The sequence below is a fragment of the Perna viridis genome, chromosome 13 (assembly GCF_037379345.1).
Source record: "Perna viridis isolate PV_CMFRI_1.1 ecotype Kerala chromosome 13, ASM3737934v1, whole genome shotgun sequence".
In the NCBI taxonomy this organism is placed as follows: Eukaryota; Metazoa; Mollusca; class Bivalvia; order Mytilida; family Mytilidae; genus Perna; species Perna viridis.
In genome coordinates, this window is record NC_142457.1 from 6,467,685 (window position 1) to 6,491,762 (window position 24,078).

Below are 24,078 nucleotides of genomic sequence, written 5' to 3' on the forward strand. Positions count from 1 at the left end.
ATTGAGAATGGCTGTGCGGGAAATTATTTTTTGTCGTTTCATTTTAAGCATTTTCCTAAATTCTTATTATTTTTTTTTATTTTTGTTATTGCTTTCTGCATATAACATTCGACCGTTTTTTATCTAAAACAATAGGTTTCTTGTAATCTTGAAAATATTTTGAGACAATTCAAGGCTGTTTGTTAGTAGGTTATAGCACATACTTTTGTCAAAAACAATCCTAGATTGACCGTAAAAACACTATTCTGTATATTGATATGAAATAAAACTATATTTGTTGTTTCATTAGTCGTTTTGGTGGATTTGTATATTGTTCCCATTTAACGTAGAGCTTCACAATTCAAACGGACTCTTTTCCAAATAAATAGATTAAATAGAAAGATTTCCGTGAATCGGCTTTTCACTTCATTTGCGAATACTCCTTATAATCAAGTAAGATGGACTTATTCGTCTTCTTAATGATTTTTTCAACATTTTTTAATGATATGCATATAGTCCGGGGCCTACGCCTGAAGTTCAAGTATCAGTATTGTTTTGCACTTAATATCATTATCTTTTTTTTGCAATGGTTACAGACATCATAATGTAATGGAGAGAGAAGCGCCAGTCCAATGAGTTGATTTTTGCAAAACTTATCATGCTAGTAGTCTTTTTCATTATTTTTCGTTGTTATGAGCTTCAATGTAACCTGGCATAATTTCACATTTTGTTGTTTTTATTATTCTCCTCCGCGTTTTGTTCGTGTAAAACCACAGAAACTGTAAAGCTGGTCAAGATTTCTTATAATGAGAAGATTTCTTTTTAAAGGAATACATTTTCATATAAAAAAATCTTACCTTAAGCCTTAACCAGGAGTCGAAAGCGTAATAATTTCACTTCTACGTTTTAATTGTGATATATTTACAAATCAAATTCATATGCATGCATGATGATGTTAATTGTGGAAGAAAAATACGATAAACATCGTGTCATATGTCATATCTTGCAAATAGCAATGCAGAAAATGATGCAGTTATTCCAATTCAATTAACATATATCTTTTTGTGCATTACAATTAGTTGTTTACGCATTGTCACATGTTATTACAGTATAAATTTAATGCACATGACAAATCTATTGTAAAAAATCTTGGCCGACATCGTTTCAATAAGAGCGAGTCAATGAAAAGCCCGGCACTTAAGTTTGCTTTAGAATATGTTTATTCAATTTTTCATGCAGAATTGTCAACTTTCCTTTCATCCGCGGCAGCATCCCTTCGGCTCCTGCGTATAGAGTGTTCATATCACAACTCATACGTTATGCCAGAGCTTGTCGAAACTACGAAGACTTTGTATATCGCGCTAGAACTCTAAAAAATAGGCTTCTCGAACAGGGTTATGTTGCTACAAGATTGAAGTCATCACTACTATCAGATTTTTTGAAACTGTAATTAAAAGGATGTTTTAAGAACATGTTGGTGTGTAAAGAGTAATCAATGGAACCACGATTCTACTGGAAATCAAAGTAATGTAATCCAGAGACAAAGACCATACATGGAAAAAAGACACAAACAACAACGAACACACAATGACCAAAATAATACACATATAGTAACAAAAGGAAATGGGCAACTTTGACTTCACTAAACACTGGGAACATGTACCAGGTGCTACTAAAACTGGGAGCATGGACTAGGTGCACCTGTAGGGTCAAGAATTAACACCTAAGAGCTTTCATCTACTCTTACAGTGAATCAAGATCTTGTTCTTATTTTACCATTTTCAAGCATAGTCCTCTAAAAAGGATTTTAAAGCTATAGTTCCATGGATATTGTGGACCATTAACAAGGAATTAAGGAAGAGACTAGTTTTCGTCAATCTCTCATAACAACGTGAAATGCAATGGGCAATGAAATATCGGATTTCAGAGTCTGGGATGACCAATATCTTGAATAATGGCAACAATTGCATGTACTGATGAAGGAGGCTCAAACACGTATATGTTAAGACTTGCTATGTAGAGAGAGTGCAGTTATGCGAGAAGTATAGAGTTAAGTGGAAATGTCATGTAGTTCAAGATATCTGTACATGTAATCAAGAAGACCATTTATCGATATATCATTCATCTGAGGCGCAATATAATGGGTGTGGGCATGACCCATTATCCGTCTTGGTTTGTTGTTGAATTATTTCATCATATTTACGTTAAATTGACTTGAAAGATTTCCATCTGATTTTTGTCATTACATTTGTAATTTATTGCAGTACCTAGTTTGGATATCCAGAATAATACCAAACATAGTGTTCATATTACAGATTCCTATATTTGGGGTTGATTATTATTTTGTTTCAGTTCAGTACCTTTTTTAGATTATGGTTAAGCTAGAATTGTATTTTAATCTGTAATTGAAACAAGGAAGTCGTGACATACCTTTGTATGTACAATACTTAATTGTAGTGCTAACCAACCACCTAACTACGGTGTTACTCAATAATTGAATAACTAAAAATTTCGAATTAAATGAAATATATTCCTACAGGAAACTTTAATTCTGGCCTATTCAATGACCGAACTAATAAACAAAAACAAACTTTGAACTCAGTCATTTGGATAATATTCAAGTGAATATTAATATGAGAAACGTAGCAGAGTAGATCATAATTATCCTTAGCGATGGGTTTACAATAGACTGAAGGGGAAGATTTGTGATATAGACAATTTCAATATTCAAGCTCAATCATATATGAGGTAATGAAAACTGTATCATATATTTGCATGAACCGTTGGCACACGCATTGGAATATTTCGGTTGTTGAATAAATGCGTGGCGGATTCAGGAGGAGGTTTTATGGAGGTTGAAACCCCCTTTTTGTAATGTTTGTTAGTTTTGTACATGTGAGCATAAATGAGCAAATTATAATCTCTTTTCCAAAACGACTTGATTTTCCCCTATAATTCGTTTAAAGAATCTTGAGAAGGTCAAAGGGTAAGTATCGCTCTGTAAACTTTTTATTTCAAATCCAAGAAGCAAACAAATCATTGATTGTGGATCAAGTCGAGTATTTATATCGTTTACAGTTCAGTAAACATGAACAATTGAGAGAACACAAATGACGATTACATGGACATAACACACATAAAAAATCTCTTGAAATGACAAAATACATTTAACAGAACAGAAAAACAAAATATTCAATATTGTTTATAACATTGAACTTCAAAATATGATGTATCATAAATGTGAAACAAAAATGGAAATTAAATTCCAATTAAGAGCATGTCTATGAGAAAACCATGTAAAACTCGAATACTCGTCCAAAAGTCATTTTTGAATTGCCTTAAATGTTATATTAGGAATAAAAGAAGGTCATAAGAGATTCCCAAAAATGCATATGATAATGCGCAGACTTTGTTTTTTTTTAGTAACAGCCGTTTTTAGGTATTAGAGGCATTTCCTTAATGATGTGCCGGATTTCATGGTCAAATTTGAACCACATTCATCAGTTATTAATGTTTTCTTTGTTGTGTGAAGTGACAAAGATAATTTTATGTGAAGTTGTTAAATTTATATTCATAGAAATGGAAAATAGTTACTCATTAAGCCTGATGTGAAATTTGGCTGTGTGCCAAGTTTCCAAATATAGAAGACAATTATCATACGACTTGTCATTCATAATCAAAAAGCCTATACATGCTAAAATAACGCTGAAAATTATCATTGATGTAATCGAAAAGTAGAAACTGTATTATAATTATATGCTATAAAGTTTCATGGTGGGCATTTAATATTTTCATATTTCTTTCAACATGTAAAATAGAGGTATTTTTGGAGAAAATGGGACAATTCTCAAGCGATTTATTCAGCTATTATGCAAGATAAATAAATATTCCTATTCAAATTGTATATCAGAAGTACAGAAATAATTGTTTCGAATCAATTAAACACAGTATGACATATAAAAACTCACTGAATACAATTTTCTTAGAACCCACATGTATGTGACGAATCAGTCTTGGTACGATGTAGTTCAGTGCACTGGAAGACGTTTTTTCTTTCCCTGTACATGTATTTCCCCCTACAAATGCTATTGTTATTGTTTAAGACTTAAATAGACAATGGTTGAAACAAGCATACTCAATATGCTCAATATGTTTATAAGTTTAAAACCAATAAAATGAATGAAATGAAAAACGGGTTAAATATATGAGGTTAAGAACGTCTTTTTTTCATTCAATATTGAAAAATGTTTCCTATATAAATCTGTTGAAAGGCGAATTAACAGATTTTACAAAGAGTTTAGCATTTACAGGTTATTAAGGTCATAAGTGGGGCCACATCACAGAAATCTTTTTTGTCAGATTTTGTAACTTATTTGTTACATGTAGATTTCAAATTAAAATCCCTGCCTAAATTTTTCAATCAAATTTCAGATATCTCTTATGGTTTTGGGTTATAGGGATTTAAGGAAATTGTTTTTATCACCCTTTGATTTAGCTTCTTTCAACTTAAATTGAACTTCAAATTTTGCAAAATATTGCGCCAAAACCAGTTGAGCTGTAAGTCGCTTTATTTAAAAACAACTTTGTGTCTACACTTGCCCAAAGTGAAGTTAGTTTAACATGTTGTAGTTGTGTTATGCTCCGCTCCGCAAAACTCTTTATTTTACTATAAATTAGGGGGTTACATCATTAGGTTTAAAATTGTTTGGACCTCCACACACATGGTTACGTGTACATGTATATGTGGTTGCTACGAACAAAACTTGATTTGCCCCATCTGTTTAGGATTTGACCTCTATAGGCAAGTTTAGCAGCAATGGAGTATTTCATTTTTTGTATATATTGTTATGCTGAATTTGAGCAGATGTAGAGGTTTGCAAAAAGTGAAAAAACCTTACCCAAATTTTTGCTCACGAAAAATGTGGATAAAAATAACTATTACATGTACATATGTATATTCATTGTAATGCTAAATAACAGATGTGCTTGATAATTTCTTTGAATTTAATGTATTAAACATGGGTTTTGTAGTACTCCTTCTTTTAAATTGATTAATACTAATTCAAAATATACATGTGAAGTATGTTTACTAATTTATCTATTTTATAAAAAAAAATATGAAGCCCTTGTTCTTTCTATTTCAGGTAAAGATGCTTAAATACATTTTTTCAAGTGATTCATTGTTGTGAGATCAGCAAGAGACTGATACAGACCCTGTCATGGGTCATGATTGATCAACTACAAGTATTGTAGAAGATGATGGAGGAAATACATTGTAACTACACACATCTGACCTCATTAAGCACCAAGTAGACAAGCATTCAAGATTTTAATATGTACATGTAAAATGACATTTAGGTATTTAGGAGAAAGTTTTGCTGCCTTTATAGATGCTTTACAATAAATTTAAAACAAAACCTGCAAGTGTTTGGGGTCATCAACTCTGGAAAGTGTATTCTTTTGATTATCTACCCACATGCAAAATATCAAAAGGCTACAGCTACTTGTATATGTCCAAAGATAAAAGAATGATCATATTTACAGGCGGGACAAAATCTGTTACATTAGAAACAGACACATTGAACACAAAATTTTACCTGAAGGTCAAAGTTCAAGGTCAATTATCACAAAGTCTGGTATTCAACACATCATTTTGAGGTTTTATCTACCCACATACCAAATATCAAAAGTCTATCTTGAACGAAGAACAAGTTAAAGAGAAAAAAACAGTTGACATTGTTTTAAAAGAGGCAGATGGACGCACATATAGAGGGTTGAAAGGTATCCACTATATTTTCATACTACTTTAGATTTTTGTAAGTTTATATTATCATATTTTACCTTCTCCAACAATTTTCTTTACCCTAAAAGCTAAAAAAATGAAAAAGAAATAAGCACAAACACAGGAGGTAGAAAACTGCCGTTTCCTCAATTGCACGCTTCCACAAAATCTTGCTATTTTAAAGTGTCCTTATATTGTCATATCTGAAATGCCCAGCATGAAGTGCTGTCTAGTTACTGTATAAGGGTGCATCTAATTGGGTATAAACAAGTCAGCTGGTTAAAAGTGTTATTGTAGGAAATGCATGGCATTGAAATGTGGTAAAAATGACAATTTTCTAAATGTTGGCTTTTGGCCAAATATTTTTCAAGGTCATATTTAGAACCTATATATGCATTAATATACTTAATTACACTGAGCTGAAAAGAGCAATTATAGGCATATCTCAACCATGAAAAGTTACCATTTTCAAGGGAATTTCCTTAAAACAAAATGGCGGCCACATCTCCGCCATCTTATATTTTTTGAAAAAAAATATTTTGCAATGAGTTTCTCATGGGGTCCTACCAGATGCACTGAAGTTTACATGTCATTGCCAATTTCCCTTTCGGACGGTTTCGTATGGCTTTCTCGTGGACAGCCACTTTAAATGAAAAGTAATAAGGAATAAGGAATATATATGACACATGTTCATTTGAAAAATTCCGTTAAATATAAGCGTGTGTTATGTATATACATATGGCTTCAACATCTTCATGTCATATTCCCGTTGGTAATATCAAAAGCTGATTTTAAATCATTTGTAGTTATTTCTGTATACTGTAGCTCTGAAAATATTATTTATAACGTAAAAATATTTATACCATACAAATAAGCAAATACTATTTGCACCGATTAGTATAGAAATGATACATTGGGTAAAATTCAATACATTTTATCTCATTAGAAGGACCTGATATTTCTTGTCATATAAAAATACCATGATTTTAAAATATGTTATACACGACAAAATAAAACGTGAACTTGTAGGCAATATTTTAGTTTTATTGCATCACTCGTGTTTGTTTAATGATTTCGACTGAACAACGTTATATACTATTCCAATGTAATGCATGTGTTCTGCCAACTTACTAAAACTTAAATCCAATGTCTAAAACCTTTTTTATGTATGTAATGTGATATAAACAATATGTTCGAGGATATACAATTTGTAATAATTATACTGAAAACATCAAAGATGCGTTGTAAGATAACAAAGTTGACCAAAATAAACGAAATAAAAATATTGTTTATAATAAAACGAGTTATTATCTAAAAAAAACAATTATCAGTAATTTGACTTGCGGTTACCTATTGAAGTTCGGCATGTCAGTTCCTTTACTGAACTGCGGTCGTGGTATAGTGTACTAAAACAAGATAAAAAAAATACGCGTGTTATGTAAACGGTCAATGGGGGGAAAAACGGCAAAATAAAATTATAGTTTAACCATTCAAAACTACACTATTAATTTTTCAATAGTAAAAACTTAATTCACAGGTTGATATCTTGTTTGGTTTTGTTTTGTTTTTGTTTTTGTTTTTGTTTTTGTTTTGTTTTTATTTTTTTTTTGGGGGGGGGGGTAAGCTTTTGTTTTTTAGGGGTCCGTCTTGTTAGTTTTTTAATAGTTGATATAATTTATTGCGGTTGTATTACATTATTAAAGATGCATGAACCATGAAATATTTGACATTTTTGTTCTTCACATTTTGAAGTTTAAGAAGGTCATATATGTTACCTCAGCATCCAACGAAATCTTGCATTCCCCCAAAAAGCTACGTCCTAGTTTAAAATTTGTATCAGCCATGAAAAACGGATTATAGACAGACATCTGCAAAACAATATGCTAATTTTGTAAAAAAAAAATTGGACAGGCTCGGAATGAAACTAGATTTACAATAGCCTTGAAAGCCAAAAAGTTGATAATATATATATTTAAATATTCTTATATTTATATCCACATAGTTGTTCAAATATCATCAGAAGTCAAACTCATAAAATTTCTTACTTGTTTGTATAGTTATGGTAATCACAGTAAGAACTTCATTCGATAGAAAAAAGTGATGATAATTCCATGTGATATCTACCAGCAATCTACTGTCAATACTGTACAATAGCAAGCATATTACGCGGCATTGACCTTGGCCCATGATTAAGATTGAAATATTGATGAATTATATATAGTTTATTTAAGCAAAGAATAATCAAACACACAAAAAGTGCCGAAAGTAACTTGCATTGCTCCTTTCATCATCCTCTTTCCTCCACTTGGTGCTGCCCTTCCATCCGAACAATGAATTTAAATACGCTGGTAGTTTCGACAAAACACTTTGTTGTGTATCATCATCTCTTGACCTTCAAGAAGAAGACATTATTTTTTTTACATAATGTTGTGATTTCATTGCAAATGGGATCGCAATCAATATTTATGCTAAACAAATTTAGTTTTTGATGAAATTTTGTTTGAATATACATTATGAGTATTTGTATTTCTGCAAATACTTAAGCACGGGTTAAAATCAATCACTTAATGTATCAAAGATAAACGAAAGTCAATTGCAATGTTCATCTAATTTTTCTCAGGTTACTCTTTAAAGCTTTTACATACATAAAGTCTTTATTTCCTGCCTTTTTCTTCTTTAAACTGCGTCGATAGTACAGAACTGAAACTGCTATAATTATAACTAACAATGCCGTGCACACTCCAGCGGAAGCTCCAATGATGAGATGAATCATTGATGATATTCTCATTTTCTTTAGTTCACAAAAATCTCCAGAAAATGTAAATCTGTCATCATCATTTTGGCATCTTAAAAAAGAGGAGTGGAATAGTTTCCTCAATATTAATACAAAATAAGTATAATGTGTAATGACCTCATTGATTTTTACGGGTTTCGTATGAAGGCTCACCAATATTTTGCATAATGTTGCTGAAAATTTAAAAGAAGAAAAATCTATCTATATGTTGATAGTTTAGTAGTCAAAACTTACGTGTTTCAATTTTCTTACATTAGACCATAATTTCTAAATGTGCTGTCATTAAGCTTTAAGTGTTTTGATAAATAATGCGTTCAGTAAATCGTGTTTATATATATCAACAACTGAGATTCTAAACTATTCGCTCAATCTTTAATTCTCAAATACTTACATACATTTAAGAACTGACTGAACAGTGTAAACACACTTCCCTCCATTTTTACATGGATTCTCCCGAGCACATTTAGATTGACATGCTGTTTCATTATGTTTTACGTATCCAGCAGGACACGGGGAATTTTTTTCTAATTCTTTTTCAACTACAACGAAAAGTGTAAGTACATACATGTACATTACTAGCTATTACATGAAACTAATGGACAATACAAATGTAAACTCTCATCAAGTACATATAAGTGAAATGTGAAATGAACATTAAATAGTTTATTTTGTATGCGATTTTCACTTTATTTGAAAACAGGACGCGACAGATTTATATTCTTGAATATATCAAAGGACAGTTCATTGATTTGACAAAAGGTTGATATACGAATGAAATTAAGAATCAAGGAAAAATAAAGGCTGTGCCGAGCATCGACCCTGGTCGAGCCAAATCGTATATTAAATTTTTTGTCCTGCTAGTGCACTGTTATTGTCTTCGACTGCCACAAAATATAATATAAAAATGACGTTTAAAGCAATCAAACAACATTTGAAGCGGGCGAACTCCTGAGTACCTCAAAACAATGTAACGTGTGTGGCGTCACAACAGAAAGTTATATTCAGTAATCACCTGAAATTATGCGGTCAGTTACAGTACAAAAACCAAATAAAATATTTTCCTTTTCTGCAAAGGGTGCATGAGGTGAAATGCACCTGTAAATATTTAAAGTATACTATTGCAAATTATACCCTCATTGTTAAACAGCTTTAGATATTTACCTGAATCGTTTGCACTATGTAAGGTTTCATGTTCAAAAACGGTAAAGTTCAGTTGTGTAATAGCTTCCTTGGTTGCAGAATATATTTCACTTTTGATTCTTGTTGCGTTTGTGGTATTGATGTACGGTTGCATGTTCAACCACGTTTCAGCAGTGACATTGGCTTCACTATTGGATCTAGAGAGTACACAGTCTTATTAAAATTAGCCCCTCCGATTTTTATTTGTTTCGCCGGAAAAAAACGCAAAGTCTAATAAAGAGCACGCACAATGCAATACATATTTAAATCTCTGACATGTTAATACAATGATTTCCTTTAACGGCCTACATAATTGGCGTTGAAACTCCGGGAAATGTTACAAAAATATTCCTTTAAAAGTCAATCGCCATTTTTTATTGTGCAATGTAAGTACCATTCACACAATCGCTTTACTTGAAGTCTAATTTCATTGCAGTTAATATAACAGGTTCATTTTGATACCATATGTTTGCTTTTTAAACAATATTCAAAAACCCGGGTACTACATAATTTAAATCGTGAATTAGGACAATTATTTGTAAATGATAATCAGTATCGCTTTTGAAAATGGCGGAATTAAAATTGGAATTCCTGGTAAGTTATTTAAATTATAGTTTACCTAATGAACTGTAAGTTTCGATGTTGGTGATTATTTTAGGATTTACTTAACATGAATGATAAGAATGGCAACGTTGATTCGAGAAAAAAAAAACTTGAGAAAATCGATCACGCAATCGCACTGACATCGATTAAGTCCGACAACATAACTTTCAACAGTTTCATACCGGGGTTTTAACTGCCTCTTATATCTACCACCACTTCTTTGTATTTCTTCAACAGAACTGTAACGAAATATTAAACACATATATGAAAAGCAGGGCAGTGTTGTATTTCACAGCAACATGTTGTTGACCTTTTTATAGAACAAAACAATTAATGCCCCAATCCAAAGTAAATATCAGATAGAATTATTGATGAATGACATGACTTAAAAGACAAAACACTAGTGTTGTATTTCACAGCAATATGTTGTTGACCTTTTTCTATGTTTGCAATTTTTAGAAGCCGGCTTTGACAACAACAATTCTATTAACTAACAAATCTCATGTCAAAAAAATTTTGTTGATGTTTCGATAACTGGTGAAACATTTTTAAAAAATAACAGTAAAAGGTAAGATCGCTATATCTTTCATAACCAATATTAACTAGTTATCAAACCATAGTTATCGCCATTTACGAATTTGTTTTATTTTAACAGATCATTCCTCATTTTACATAGCAACACTACGATCAGATCGGTCATCGGTCATCAAATCATCAACGATCAATCAGTCAGCGGTCCGTCAAATCGTTGCCCGGGTCGGTTCAGGGACTGTAGCAATACTATTAGTTTAGTAAGGCCTTTATAATGCTCTTAATTAAACGGCTAATGGCGTGTTCAATTGTTTGTATAAAATAGATAAGGTGTAAAAAACAGGGAGCTAGCTTTAATTTCAGTATGGATTAAGATGATAACTATTTGAGTTAATTAGGACAGCATCATAGAAAAAAATCTTTTTCAATTTACTTAATTTCGTTTTCCATTTATTGACATAAACGAATAAATTGTGATTTACACCATTATGATAAAGTCTGCATTATGGAGACATACTCTCAGTGTATATTTATCAATATTACTTTCCTCGGTACATGACTGCTTCGTATCCCTTTAATGTATTACTAACAATACCGATTTAGAAAAAAAAAACAAAACTTTGACAAAATGTCAATCCACTTCCATGTGCAAATATGTTCATCGAATAGTAAAATTTTATGTGCAAAACAATACCTTACCGAAATCTTATTACAAAGACACTCCTGAATCCATCAAGTTCTTCGTATGCTTGTTTTAGCTACAATTAATGTTAAAATATGTATAAAAGCAATTATTTATAAATATCATGTTTATATAAGTATGTTACTCGTATTTTCAACTAGTTGCCTTACTCACGGCTTCCATGTGTCTTTAAGCTTTTCTACAAAAATAATGATCGCCTCTATCTAACTAACTATAGTCACATTCCTCGTTTAAATACAAGTTATGGATTTATCTGCACATGTAAACTACTATAGTTAAAAACGGTTTATGTACAATCATCCACGTCGATTGAATAGTTGGAATATATATCAAACAGAGAACTAGGAATTTATATGATTTAAGGTATAGTTGAATCAGCAAATGTTTTTAAGATAGACGAAAAATTGTTGGGACTCTAAAATTTTATATAATGTCTTATCATAAAAAAGCAGAAACGATACACGTCCTTCAGAAAAGACATTGTGTATTTTCCACACCGTTTCTATAAATAAATAACATAAAACTTTTTTGGATAGAAGGAAAACAATATGAAGCATATAAAAAGAAAATTTAATAATGAAAGTGGAATAGGCTGCTGTATGAAAAACACAAAATTCTCTTGGCATTTATTTCTCTTTATTTGCAAAATTCTTATTATTTAGACCATGACTAGACAAGCTCTTCTTTACTGCCATATATCTTGTTCTAAGATACAAAAATATCAAATCTACGAGTAGTAATCAGCGAAAGTCATTTTTTATATGGTATTATTTTGTAATTTGTAAAGGCTTAATATGCTTACTTATTGATCATGCCAAAGCAATGTTTTTACTTTCTTAGAGTTTGTAACGGTTCGTGTACGCTATTCAAAAGTGTCCTTGTTTGTTTTTGTAATTTAAATCGAAATTTAAGATATAACTCAGCAAAAGCAATTATCTTGTGGTTACAGCTTTTGCTTCAAGTATTTGAAAGTTAGCTTGGGGTGCATTCAAAATGTAAAAATTGAAAAATGCTGTAAGCCATTTCTGCAGGAAATTAACGGGAGAGCGAAACTGGATCTAGTATTTCATCATAGTTGTTGAGCGAATTTTAATTATTCTGCAATCAATTCTAACATTTTTATATCTAGTTAAAGATTTAAGTCATCACTTCGCCGCTGGTATAAACTAAATGAATAACATAAACATTAGATTTTCACGAAGGACTATTATTTGAAATTCATGTTTGAAACAACTGAATGTGTTGGACTATTGTCTATTGTATATTTAAACACCAGTTCATAAAAAATGCAGACTCTGCCTATGACAGCGGTTGAATAGATTACCCCGTAAAAAAAACGAGGTTTTTTGTCTAAAAATGCTATTTTTTTACGTAACTTTTTTTGTACTCAGATCTGTATTTTGAGAGATCAAAAACAAACCAAGTCAAGGACGGTAACAAACTGCCCATTTCATATACAATTAATCTATATAATTGTTATTTCGAAAGTGCAATAGACGAAATAAGCCTGGTTATGTGATCTGTATGTTTTGATGATTTTGGAAAAAAAAGAAAATTCGGTGTGTTTTTACCTCCTGTCTAATTTTTGTAAGACTGCACCTAATCATTAAGCAAATAAAACTATTATGGTTGAACAAAAATAAAAATGAATTAAAAGGGAAAGGAGAAATAATAAGCAGTTAATATGTACATACAATTCTTTCTATGGAATCCTTAGATTTCTTAAAATGAATACTGTTTGTAACTTCTAAATCAGATGCATTAACCATGGAAAGAAATAGACTGAACTCAAAGGTGATTTTGATATCTAAAAAAAAATAAACATAGAATTATAACATCAGTTTAAAAATTCCACTTCAATTTACGAAAGTATGACTTAATTTGACTTCAACGTCTTACTAATCATTTTTTGATAAATCATTTTGTGACACATGTGTTCAATTTATCCGACGTTGAAATTGTATTAAAATGAATAAAATGCTTAAAACAGAAATTAAAATTAAAACAAAAACAATATATTACCGGTATCGGGATTAATGACATCTGGTTTTTTCGTTGTACTGATGGTCGAGGAGGTCGTGGTAGATGAACTGCTTGTAAGTTTCAAAGTAGTTCTAGACGATAGTGTATGAAATATCGTGCTTGTTGATTTGGAAGTCGAAACGATAGTAGCAACACCATCTGTTGACATTAAAGACTTTGTTGTAGCAAAGTTTGTCGTGGGGTTTGAAGTACTGTCTGACGGATGTTCCGTAATTGTACTACTTGTCATTTTGGAAGTTATTCCTGATGACAGTATGGTTTTAACACCACTCGTAGTGTAAGACGTAAGTCCTGAAGTCAATGTACTAGAAAAACCGGTAGAATGTGCAAATGACCTTGCTGAAGACGATGCGGTAAATAGATTATTAGTCGATCTAGATATTGTAACTGACGACATCGTAGTTGGTGCAACATTTGTACATTCGGAGGAATTCTCTGACGATTTTGTGGTAGATAAACTGGTTGCCGATTTAGTAGTAGATCCTGACGATACTGTTATTGGCTCGTCACTTGTAAATTTGGAGGTTGTTCCTGATGACTGTGTTGTTAACAAATGAGTTGTTTTTCTGTACGCATCTGTAGTAGATAAGTCGATTGTTGCTGACGTACTTGTTCTTAGAAATTCTGTACTCAGCACACTTCTTGGAAAATTTGAAGTACTATCTGACAATTTTGCTGTTGCTAAACTATTAGTTGATTCCGTACTAGTTCCTGACAATAATGTTGCGGTCAAACCACTCGTGGGATTTGAAGTAGTGTCTGACGGGTGTTTCGTAATTGTACTGCTTGTCGTTTTGGAAGTTGTTCCTGATGACAGTGTGGTTTTAACACCACTTGTAGTTTGAGACGTAATACCTTGCGTCAATGTACTAGTAAAACCGGTAGAACGTTTATATGAACTTGATGAAGAGGATGTGGTAAGTAGATTAGTAATCGATCTAGACGTTGTTCCTGACGACATAGTAGTTGGTGGAACACTTGTAGATTCGGAGGTATCTTCTCTCGATTTGATGGTAGACAAATCTTCCGTCGGTTTAGCGCTTGTTCCTGACGACATTGCTGTTTGTACATCGCTTGCAGATATGGAAGGACTTTCTGTCGACTTTGCTGTAGATAAACTGGTTGCCGATTTAGTAGTAGATCCTGACGATACTGTTGTTGGCTCGTCACTTGTAAATTTGGAGGTTGTTCCTGATGACTGTGTTGTTAACAAATGAGTTGTTTTTCTGTACGCCTCTGTATTAGATAAGTCGGTTGTTGCTGAGGTACTTGTTCTTGGAGATTCTGTACTCAGCACACTACTTGGAAAATTTGAAGTACTATCTGACGATGTTGTTGTTACCAAACTGCTGGTTGATTTCGTACTAGTTCCTGACAATAATGTTGCGGTCAAAGGACTCGTGGGATTTGAAGTAGTGTCTGACGGATGTTTCGTAATTGTACTGCTTGTCGTTTTGGAAGTTGTACCTGATGACAGTGTGGTTTTAACACCACTTGTAGTTTGAGACGTAATTCCTGACGTCAATGTACTAGAAAAACCGGTAGCGCGTCCATATGACATTGCTGAAGACGATGTGGTAAATAGATTATTAGTCGATCTAGATATTGTAACCGACGACTTCGTAGTTGGTGCAACACTTGTAGATTCGGAGAAGTTGTCTGACGATTTTGTGGTAGATAAACTGGTTGCCGTTTCAGTGGTAGATCCTGACGATACTGTTGTTGGCTCGTCACTTGTAAATTTGGAGGTTGTTCCTGATGACTGTGTTGTTAACAAATGATTTGTTTTTCTGTACGCCTCTGTAGTAGATAAGTCGGTTGTTGCTGAGGTACTTGTTCTTGGAGATTCTGTACTCAGCACACTACTTGGAAAATTTGAAGTACTATCTGACAATTGTGTTGTTGCTAAACTGCTAGTAGATTTCGTACTAGTTCCTGACAATAATGTTGCGGTCAAACCACTCGTGGGATTTGAAGTAGTGTCTGACGGATGTTTCGTAATTGTACTGCTTGTCGTTTTGGAAGTTGTTCCTGATGACAGTGTGGTTTTAACACCACTTGTAGTTTGAGACGTAATCCCTGACGTCAATGTACTAGAAAAACCGGTAGAACGTTCATATGAACTTGCTGAAGAGGATGTGGTAAGTAGATTAGTAGTCGATCTAGATGTTGTTCCTGACGACATCGTAGTTGGTGGAACACTTGTAGATTCGGAGGTATCTTCTGTCGATTTTGTGGTAGACAAATTTTCCGTCGTTTTTGCGCTTGTTCCTGACGACATTGTTGTTTGTACATCGCTTGCAGATATGGAAGGACTTTCTGTCGACTTTGCTGTAGATAAACTGGTTGCCGATTTAGTAGTAGATCCTGACGATACTGTTGTTGGCTCGTCACTTGTAAATTTGGAAGTTGTTCCTGATGACTGTGTTGTTAACAAATGAGTTGTTTTTCTGTACGCCTCTGTAGTAGATAAGTCGGTTGTTGCTGAGGTACTTGTTCTTGGAGATTCTGTACTCAGCACACTACTTGGAAAATTTGAAGTACTATCTGACAATTGTGTTGTTGCTAAACTGCTAGTAGATTTCGTACTAGTTCCTGACAATAATGTTGCGGTCAAACCACTCGTGGGGTCTGAAGTAGTGTTTGACGGATGTCTCGTAATTGTACTGCTTGTCGTTTTGGAAGTTATTCCCGATGACAGTGTGGTTTTAACACCACTTGTAGTTTGAGACGTAATACCTTGCGTCAATGTACTAGAAAAACTGGTAGAACGTTCATATGAACTTGCTGAAGAGGATGTGGTAAGTAGATTAGTAATCGATCTAGACGTTGTTCCTGACGACATAGAAGTTGGTGGAACACTTGTAGATTCGGAGGTATCTTCTCTCGATTTGATGGTAGACAAATCTTCCGTCGGTTTAGCGCTTGTTCCTGACGACATTGCTGTTTGTACATCGCTTGCAGATATGGAAGGACTTTCTGTCGACTTTGCTGTAGATAAACTGGTTGCCGATTTAGTAGTAGATCCTGACGATACTGTTATTGGCTCGTCACTTGTAAATTTGGAGGTTGTTCCTGATGACTGAGTTGTTAACAAATGAGTTGTTTTTCTGTACGCCTCTGTATTAGATAAGTCGGTTGTTGCTAAGGTACTTGTTCTTAGAAATTCTGTACTCAGCACACTACTTGGAAAATTTGAAGTACTATCTGACGATGTTGTTGTTACCAAACTGCTGGTTGATTTCGTACTAGTTCCTGACAATAATGTTGCGGTCAAAGGACTCGTGGGATTTGATGTAGTGTCTGACGGATGTTTCGTAATTGTACTGCTTGTCGTTTTGGAAGTTGTACCTGATGACAGTGTGGTTTTAACACCACTTGTAGTTTGAGACGTAATTCCCGACGTCAATGTACTAGAAAAACCGGTAGCGCGTTCATATGACATTGCTGAAGACGATGTGGTAAATAGATTATTAGTCGATCTAGATATTGTAACCGACGACTTCGTAGTTGGTGCAACACTTGTAGATTCGGAGAAGTTGTCTGACGATTTTGTGGTAGATAAACTGGTTGCCGTTTCAGTGGTAGATCCTGACGATACTGTTGTTGGCTCGTCACTTGTAAATTTGGAGGTTGTTCCTGATGACTGTGTTGTTAACAAATGAGTTGTTTTTCTGTACGCCTCTGTAGTAGATAAGTCGGTTGTTGCTGAGGTACTTGTTCTTGGAGATTCTGTACTCAGCACACTACTTGGAAAATTTGAAGTACTATCTGACAATTGTGTTGTTGCTAAACTGCTAGTAGATTTCGTACTAGTTCCTGACAATAATGTTGCGGTCAAACCACTCGTGGGATTTGAAGTAGTGTCTGACGGATGTTTCGTAATTGTACTGCTTGTCGTTTTGGAAGTTGTTCCTGATGACAGTGTGGTTTTAACACCACTTGTAGTTTGAGACGTAATCCCTGACGTCAATGTACTAGAAAAACCGGTAGAACGTTCATATGAACTTGCTGAAGAGGATGTGGTAAGTAGATTAGTAGTCGATCTAGATGTTGTTCCTGACGACATCGTAGTTGGTGGAACACTTGTAGATTCGGAGGTATCTTCTGTCGATTTTGTGGTAGACCAATTTTCCGTCGTTTTTGCGCTTGTTCCTGACGACATTTTTGTTTGTACATCGCTTGCAGATATGGAAGGACTTTCTGTCGACTTTGCTGTAGATAAACTGGTTGCCGATTTAGTAGTAGATCCTGACGATACTGTTGTTGGCTCGTCACTTGTAAATTTGGAGGTTGTTCCTGATGACTGTGTTGTTAACAAATGAGTTGTTTTTCTGTACGCATCTGTAGTAGATAAGTCGATTGTTGCTGACGTACTTGTTCTTAGAGATTCTGTACTCAGCACACTTCTTGGAAAATTTGAAGTACTATCTGACAATTTTGCTGTTGCTAAACTATTAGTTGATTCCGTACTAGTTCCTGACAATAATGTTGCGGTCAAACCACTCGTGGGATTTGAAGTAGTGTCTGACGGATGTTTCGTAATTGTACTGCTTGTCGTTTTGGAAGTTGTTCCTGATGACAGTGTGGTTTTAACACCACTTGTAGTTTGAGACGTAATTCCTGACGTCAATGTACTAGTAAAACCGGTAGAACGTTTATATGAACTTGATGAAGAGGATGTGGTAAGTAGATTAGCAGTCGATCTAGATGTTGGTCCTGACGACATCGTAGTTGGTGGAACACTTGTAGATTCGGAGGTATCTTCTCTCGGTTTTGTGGTGGACAAATTTCCCGTCGGTTTAGCGCTTGCTCTTGACGACATTGTTGTTTGTACATCGCCTGCAGATATGGAAGGACTTTCCGTCGACTTTGCTGTAGATAAACTGGTTGCCGATTTAGTGGTAGATCCTGACGATACTGTTTTTGGCTCGTCACTGGTAAATTTGGAGGTTGTTCCTGATGACTGTATTGTTAACAAATGAGTTGTTGTTCTGTACCCATCTCTAGTAGACAAGTCGGTTGTTGCTGAGGTACTTGTTCTCTGAGATTCTCTACTCGGGAAACTATTTGGAAAATTTGAAGTACTATCTGACAATTTAATTGTTGCTAAACTACTAGTTGATTTCATACTAATTTCTGACAATAATGTTGCGGTCAAACCACTCGTGGGGTCTGAAGTAGTGTTTGACGGATGTCTCGTAATTGTACTGCTTGTCGTTTTGGAAGTTATTCCCGATGACAGTGTGGTTTTAACACCACTTGTAGTTTGAGACGTAATACCTTGCGTCAATGTACTAGAAAAACTGGTAGAACGTTCATATGAACTTGCTGAAGAGGATGTGGTAAGTAGATTAGTAATCGATCTAGACGTTGTTCCTGACGACATAGTAGTTGGTGGAACACTTGTAGATTCGGAGGTATCTTCTCTCGATTTGATGGTAGACAAATCTTCCGTCGGTTTAGCGCTTGTTCCTGACGACATTGCTGTTTGTACATCGCTTGCAGATATGGAAGGACTTTCTGTCGACTTTGCTGTAGATAAACTGGTTGCCGATTTAGTAGTAGATCCTGACGATACTGTTGTTGGCTCGTCACTTGTAAATTTGGAGGTTGTTCCTGATGACTGTGTTGTTAACAAATGAGTTGTTTTTCTGTACACCTCTGTAGTAGATAAGTCGGTTGTTGCTGAGGTACTTGTTCTTGGAGATTCTGTACTCAGCACACTACTTGGAAAATTTGAAGTACTATCTGACGATGTTGTTGTTACCAAACTGCTGGTTGATTTCGTACTAGTTCCTGACAATAATGTTGCGGTCAAAGGACTCGTGGGATTTGATGTAGTGTCTGACGGATGTTTCGTAATTGTACTGCTTGTCGTTTTGGAAGTTGTACCTGATGACAGTGTGGTTTTAACACCACTTGTAGTTTGAGACGTAATTCCTGACGTCAATGTACTAGAAAAACCGGTAGCGCGTTCATATGACATTGCTGAAGACGATGTGGTAAATAGATTATTAGTCGATCTAGATATTGTAACCGACGACTTCGTAGTTGGTGCAACACTTGTAGATTCGGAGAAGTTGTCTGACGATTTTGTGGTAGATAAACTGGTTGCCGTTTCAGTGGTAGATCCTGACGATACTGTTGTTGGCTCGTCACTTGTAAATTTGGAGGTTGTTCCTGATGACTGTGTTGTTAACAAATGAGTTGTTTTTCTGTACGCCTCTGTAGTAGATAAGTCGGTTGTTGCTGAGGTACTTGTTCTTGGAGATTCTGTACTCAGCACACTACTTGGAAAATTTGAAGTACTATCTGACAATTTAATTGTTGCTAAACTGCTAGTAGATTTCGTACTAGTTCCTGACAATAATGTTGCGGTCAAACCACTCGTGGGATTTGAAGTAGTGTCTGACGGATGTTTCGTAATTGTATTGCTTGTCGTTTTGGAAGTTGTTCCTGATGACAGTGTGGTTTTAACACCACTTGTAGTTTGAGACGTAATTCCTGACGTCAATGTACTAGAAAAACCGGTAGAACGTTCATATGAACTTGCTGAAGAGGATGTGGTAAGTAGATTAGTAGTCGATCTAGATGTTGTTCCTGACGACATCGTAGTTGGTGGAACACTTGTAGATTCGGAGGTATCTTCTGTCGATTTTGTGGTAGACAAATTTTCCGTCGTTTTTGCGCTTGTTCCTGACGACATTGTTGTTTGTACATCGCTTGCAGATATGGAAGGACTTTCTGTCGACTTTGCTGTAGATAAACTGGTTGCCGATTTAGTAGTAGATCCTGACGATACTGTTGTTGGCTCGTCACTTGTAAATTTGGAGGTTGTTCCTGATGACTGTGTTGTTAACAAATGAGTTGTTTTTCTGTACACCTCTGTAGTAGATAAGTCGGTTGTTGCTGAGGTACTTGTTCTTGGAGATTCTGTACTCAGCACACTACTTGGAAAATTTGAAGTACTATCTGACGATGTTGTTGTTACCAAACTGCTGGTTGATTTCGTACTAGTTCCTGACAATAATGTTGCGGTCAAAGGACTCGTGGGATTTGATGTAGTGTCTGACGGATGTTTCGTAATTGTACTGCTTGTCGTTTTGGAAGTTGTACCTGATGACAGTGTGGTTTTAACACCACTTGTAGTTTGAGACGTAATTCCCGACGTCAATGTACTAGAAAAACCGGTAGCGCGTTCATATGACATTGCTGAAGACGATGTGGTAAATAGATTATTAGTCGATCTAGATATTGTAACCGACGACTTCGTAGTTGGTGCAACACTTGTAGATTCGGAGAAGTTGTCTGACGATTTTGTGGTAGATAAACTGGTTGCCGTTTCAGTGGTAGATCCTGACGATACTGTTGTTGGCTCGTCACTTGTAAATTTGGAGGTTGTTCCTGATGACTGTGTTGTTAACAAATGAGTTGTTTTTCTGTACGCCTCTGTAGTAGATAAGTCGGTTGTTGCTGAGGTACTTGTTCTTGGAGATTCTGTACTCAGCACACTACTTGGAAAATTTGAAGTACTATCTGACAATTGTGTTGTTGCTAAACTGCTAGTAGATTTCGTACTAGTTCCTGACAATAATGTTGCGGTCAAACCACTCGTGGGATTTGGAGTAGTGTCTGACGGATGTTTCGTAATTGTATTGCTTGTCGTTTTGGAAGTTGTTCCTGATGACAGTGTGGTTTTAACACCACTTGTAGTTTGAGACGTAATTCCTGACGTCAATGTACTAGAAAAACCGGTAGAACGTTCATATGAACTTGCTGAAGAGGATGTGGTAAGTAGATTAGTAGTCGATCTAGATGTTGTTCCTGACGACATCGTAGTTGGTGGAACACTTGTAGATTCGGAGGTATCTTCTGTCGATTTTGTGGTAGACAAATTTTCCGTCGTTTTTGCGCTTGTTCCTGACGACATTGTTGCTTGTACATCGCTTGCAGATATGGAAGGACTTTCTGTCGACTTTGCTGTAGATAAACTGGTTGCCGATTTAGTAGTAGATCCTGACGATACTGTTGTTGGCTCGTCACTTGTAAATTTGGAGGTTGTTCCTGATGACTGTGTTGTTAACAAATGAGTTGTTTTTCTGTACACCTCTGTAGTAGATAAGTCGGTTGTTGCTGAGGTACTTGTTCTTGGAGATTCTGTACTCAGCACACTACTTGGAAAATTTGAAGTACTATCTGACGATGTTGTTGTTACCAAACTGCTGGTTGATTTCGTACTAGTTCCTGACAATAATGTTGCGGTCAAAGGACTCGTGGGATTTGATGTAGTGTCTGACGGATGTTTCGTAATTGTACTGCTTGTCGTTTTGGAAGTTGTACCTGATGACAGTGTGGTTTTAACACCACTTGTAGTTTGATACGTAAATCCCGACGTCAATGTACTAGAAAAACCGGTAGCGCGTTCATATGACATTGCTGAAGACGATGTGGTAAATAGATTATTAGTCGATCTAGATATTGTAACCGACGCCTTCGTAGTTGGTGCAACACTTGTAGATTCGGAGAAGTTGTCTGACGATTTTGTGGTAGATAAACTGGTTGCCGTTTCAGTGGTAGATCCTGACGATACTGTTGTTGGCTCGTCACTTGTAAATTTGGAGGTTGTTCCTGGTGACTGTATTGTTAACAAATGAGTTGTTTTTCTGTACGCCTCTGTATTAGATAAGTCGGTTGTTGCTGAGGTACTTGTTCTCTGAGTTTCTGTATTCGGCAAGCTACTTGGAAAATTTGAAGTACTATCTGACGATGTTGTTGTTGCTAAACTGCTGGTTGATTTCGTACTAGTTCCTGACAATAATGTTGCGGTCACAGCACTCGTGGGATTTGAAGTAGTGTCTGACGGATGTTTCGTAATTGTATTGCTTGTCGTTTTGGAAGTTGTTCCTGATGACAGTGTGGTTTTAACACCACTTGTAGTTTGAGACGTAATTCCTGACGTCAATGTACTAGAAAAACCGGTAGAACGTTCATATGAACTTGCTGAAGAGGATGTGGTAACTAGATTAGCAGTCGATCTAGATGTTGTTCCTGACGACATCGTAGTTGGTGGAACACTTGTAGATTCGGAGGTATCTTCTGTCGATTTTGTGGTAGACAAATTTTCCGTCGTTTTTGCGCTTGTTCCTGACGACATTGTTGTTTGTACATCGCTTGCAGATATGGAAGGACTTTCTGTCGACTTTGCTGTAGATAAACTGGTTGCCGATTTAGTAGTAGATCCTGACGATACTGTTGTTGGCTCGTCACTTGTAAATTTGGAGGTTGTTCCTGATGACTGTGTTGTTAACAAATGAGTTGTTTTTCTGTACGCCTCTGTAGTAGATAAGTCGGTTGTTGCTGAGGTACTTGTTCTTGGAGATTCTGTACTCAGCACACTACTTGGAAAATTTGAAGTACTATCTGACAATTGTGTTGTTGCTAAACTGCTAGTAGATTTCGTACTAGTTCCTGACAATAATGTTGCGGTCAAACCACTCGTGGGATTTGAAGTAGTGTCTGACGGATGTTTCGTAATTGTACTGCTTGTCGTTTTGGAAGTTGTTCCTGATGACAGTGTGGTTTTAACACCACTTGTAGTTTGAGACGTAATTCCTGACGTCAATGTACTAGAAAAACCTGTAGAAGGTTCATATGCACTTTCTGAAGAGGATGTGGTAAGTAGATTAGTAGTCGATCTAGATGTTGTTCCTGACGACATCTCAGTTGGTAGGACACTTTTAGATTTGGAGGTTTTTTTTGTCGATTTTGCGGTAGATAAACTGGTTGCCGATTTAGTAGTAGATCCTGACGATACTGTTGTTGGCTCGTCACTTGTAAATTTTGAGGTTGTTCCTGATGACTGTGTTGTTAACAAATGTGTCGTTGTTCCGAACGCTTCTGTAATAGATAAGTTGCTTTTTGCTCTTGGCATTGATGTTGGTGTTGTGGTTGCCCTTGTTCAATTAACTTTGTCAACGATTGTTTGACAGGGAAAACGTTATTAATTGGAAACTTTTAAATTAGTCGGAAAGACCTTTTCTTGCGTTATACTGGTATTTAAGAAATTTTATTTTTTTTGCAACACGTGTAAATTTGATTGTCTTTGATTGATTTAAGCGGTACGCGCATTTTCTTAACATTTATTTCTTAGCTAATTTTATTCAAATGTTCACGTTTTATTCATAATGGCAGTGACAAGGAAGTTTTTTTTTACTGTACATGTACCACTCCTTGCAACTATAACTGTGACCCATCGTCGACCACCAATACGTTTTCGATCAGTCGTCAATCCGTCAAACCGATCCGCTAAACCTGTGATCGCTTCCATTTTCTATCACGGGACTGCTGATCGGTAAATATTTTTTTATGGATTCGTGCTCTTCTTTTTTAAAAAACAAAATGTGGAATTTTACTGTTATCTCTGGCTAAACTGTACATTGCTGATTGTGTTTTTTTTTAATA

At 35.1% G+C, this 24,078-nt stretch overlaps 1 protein-coding gene across 1 annotated transcript; it reads right to left on the reverse strand.

The window, feature by feature from the left end:
* Window positions 1-2,929: 2,929 nt before the first annotated feature.
* Window positions 2,930-23,548, reverse strand: LOC148599381 (uncharacterized). Its single transcript, XM_088557286.1, has 11 exons — window positions 13,594-23,548; window positions 13,266-13,378; window positions 11,568-11,626; window positions 10,520-10,576; window positions 9,717-9,892; window positions 8,947-9,094; window positions 8,407-8,607; window positions 8,036-8,153; window positions 7,537-7,629; window positions 7,112-7,167; window positions 2,930-6,588 (listed from the first exon to the last, which is right to left on the reverse strand). Exons 1-11 carry the CDS (start codon window positions 23,546-23,548, stop codon window positions 6,558-6,560), a joined length of 11,007 nt encoding a protein of 3,668 aa, XP_088413412.1. The 3' UTR covers window positions 2,930-6,557.
* Between the last annotated feature and the right edge of the window lie 530 nt (window positions 23,549-24,078).

Coding starts and splice junctions, on each gene's coding strand:
- LOC148599381 (XM_088557286.1), bottom strand. CDS start 23,548: ATGCCAAGAGCAAAAAGCAACTTATCTATTACAGAAGCGTTCGGAACA. Junction 10,577..11,567: donor GTCTTTGTAATAAGATTTCG/GTAAGGTATTGT, acceptor ATTTCGTTACAG/TTCTGTTGAAGAAATACAAA. Junction 6,589..7,111: donor GACATGCCGAACTTCAATAG/GTAACCGCAAGT, acceptor TAATATTTTCAG/AGCTACAGTATACAGAAATA.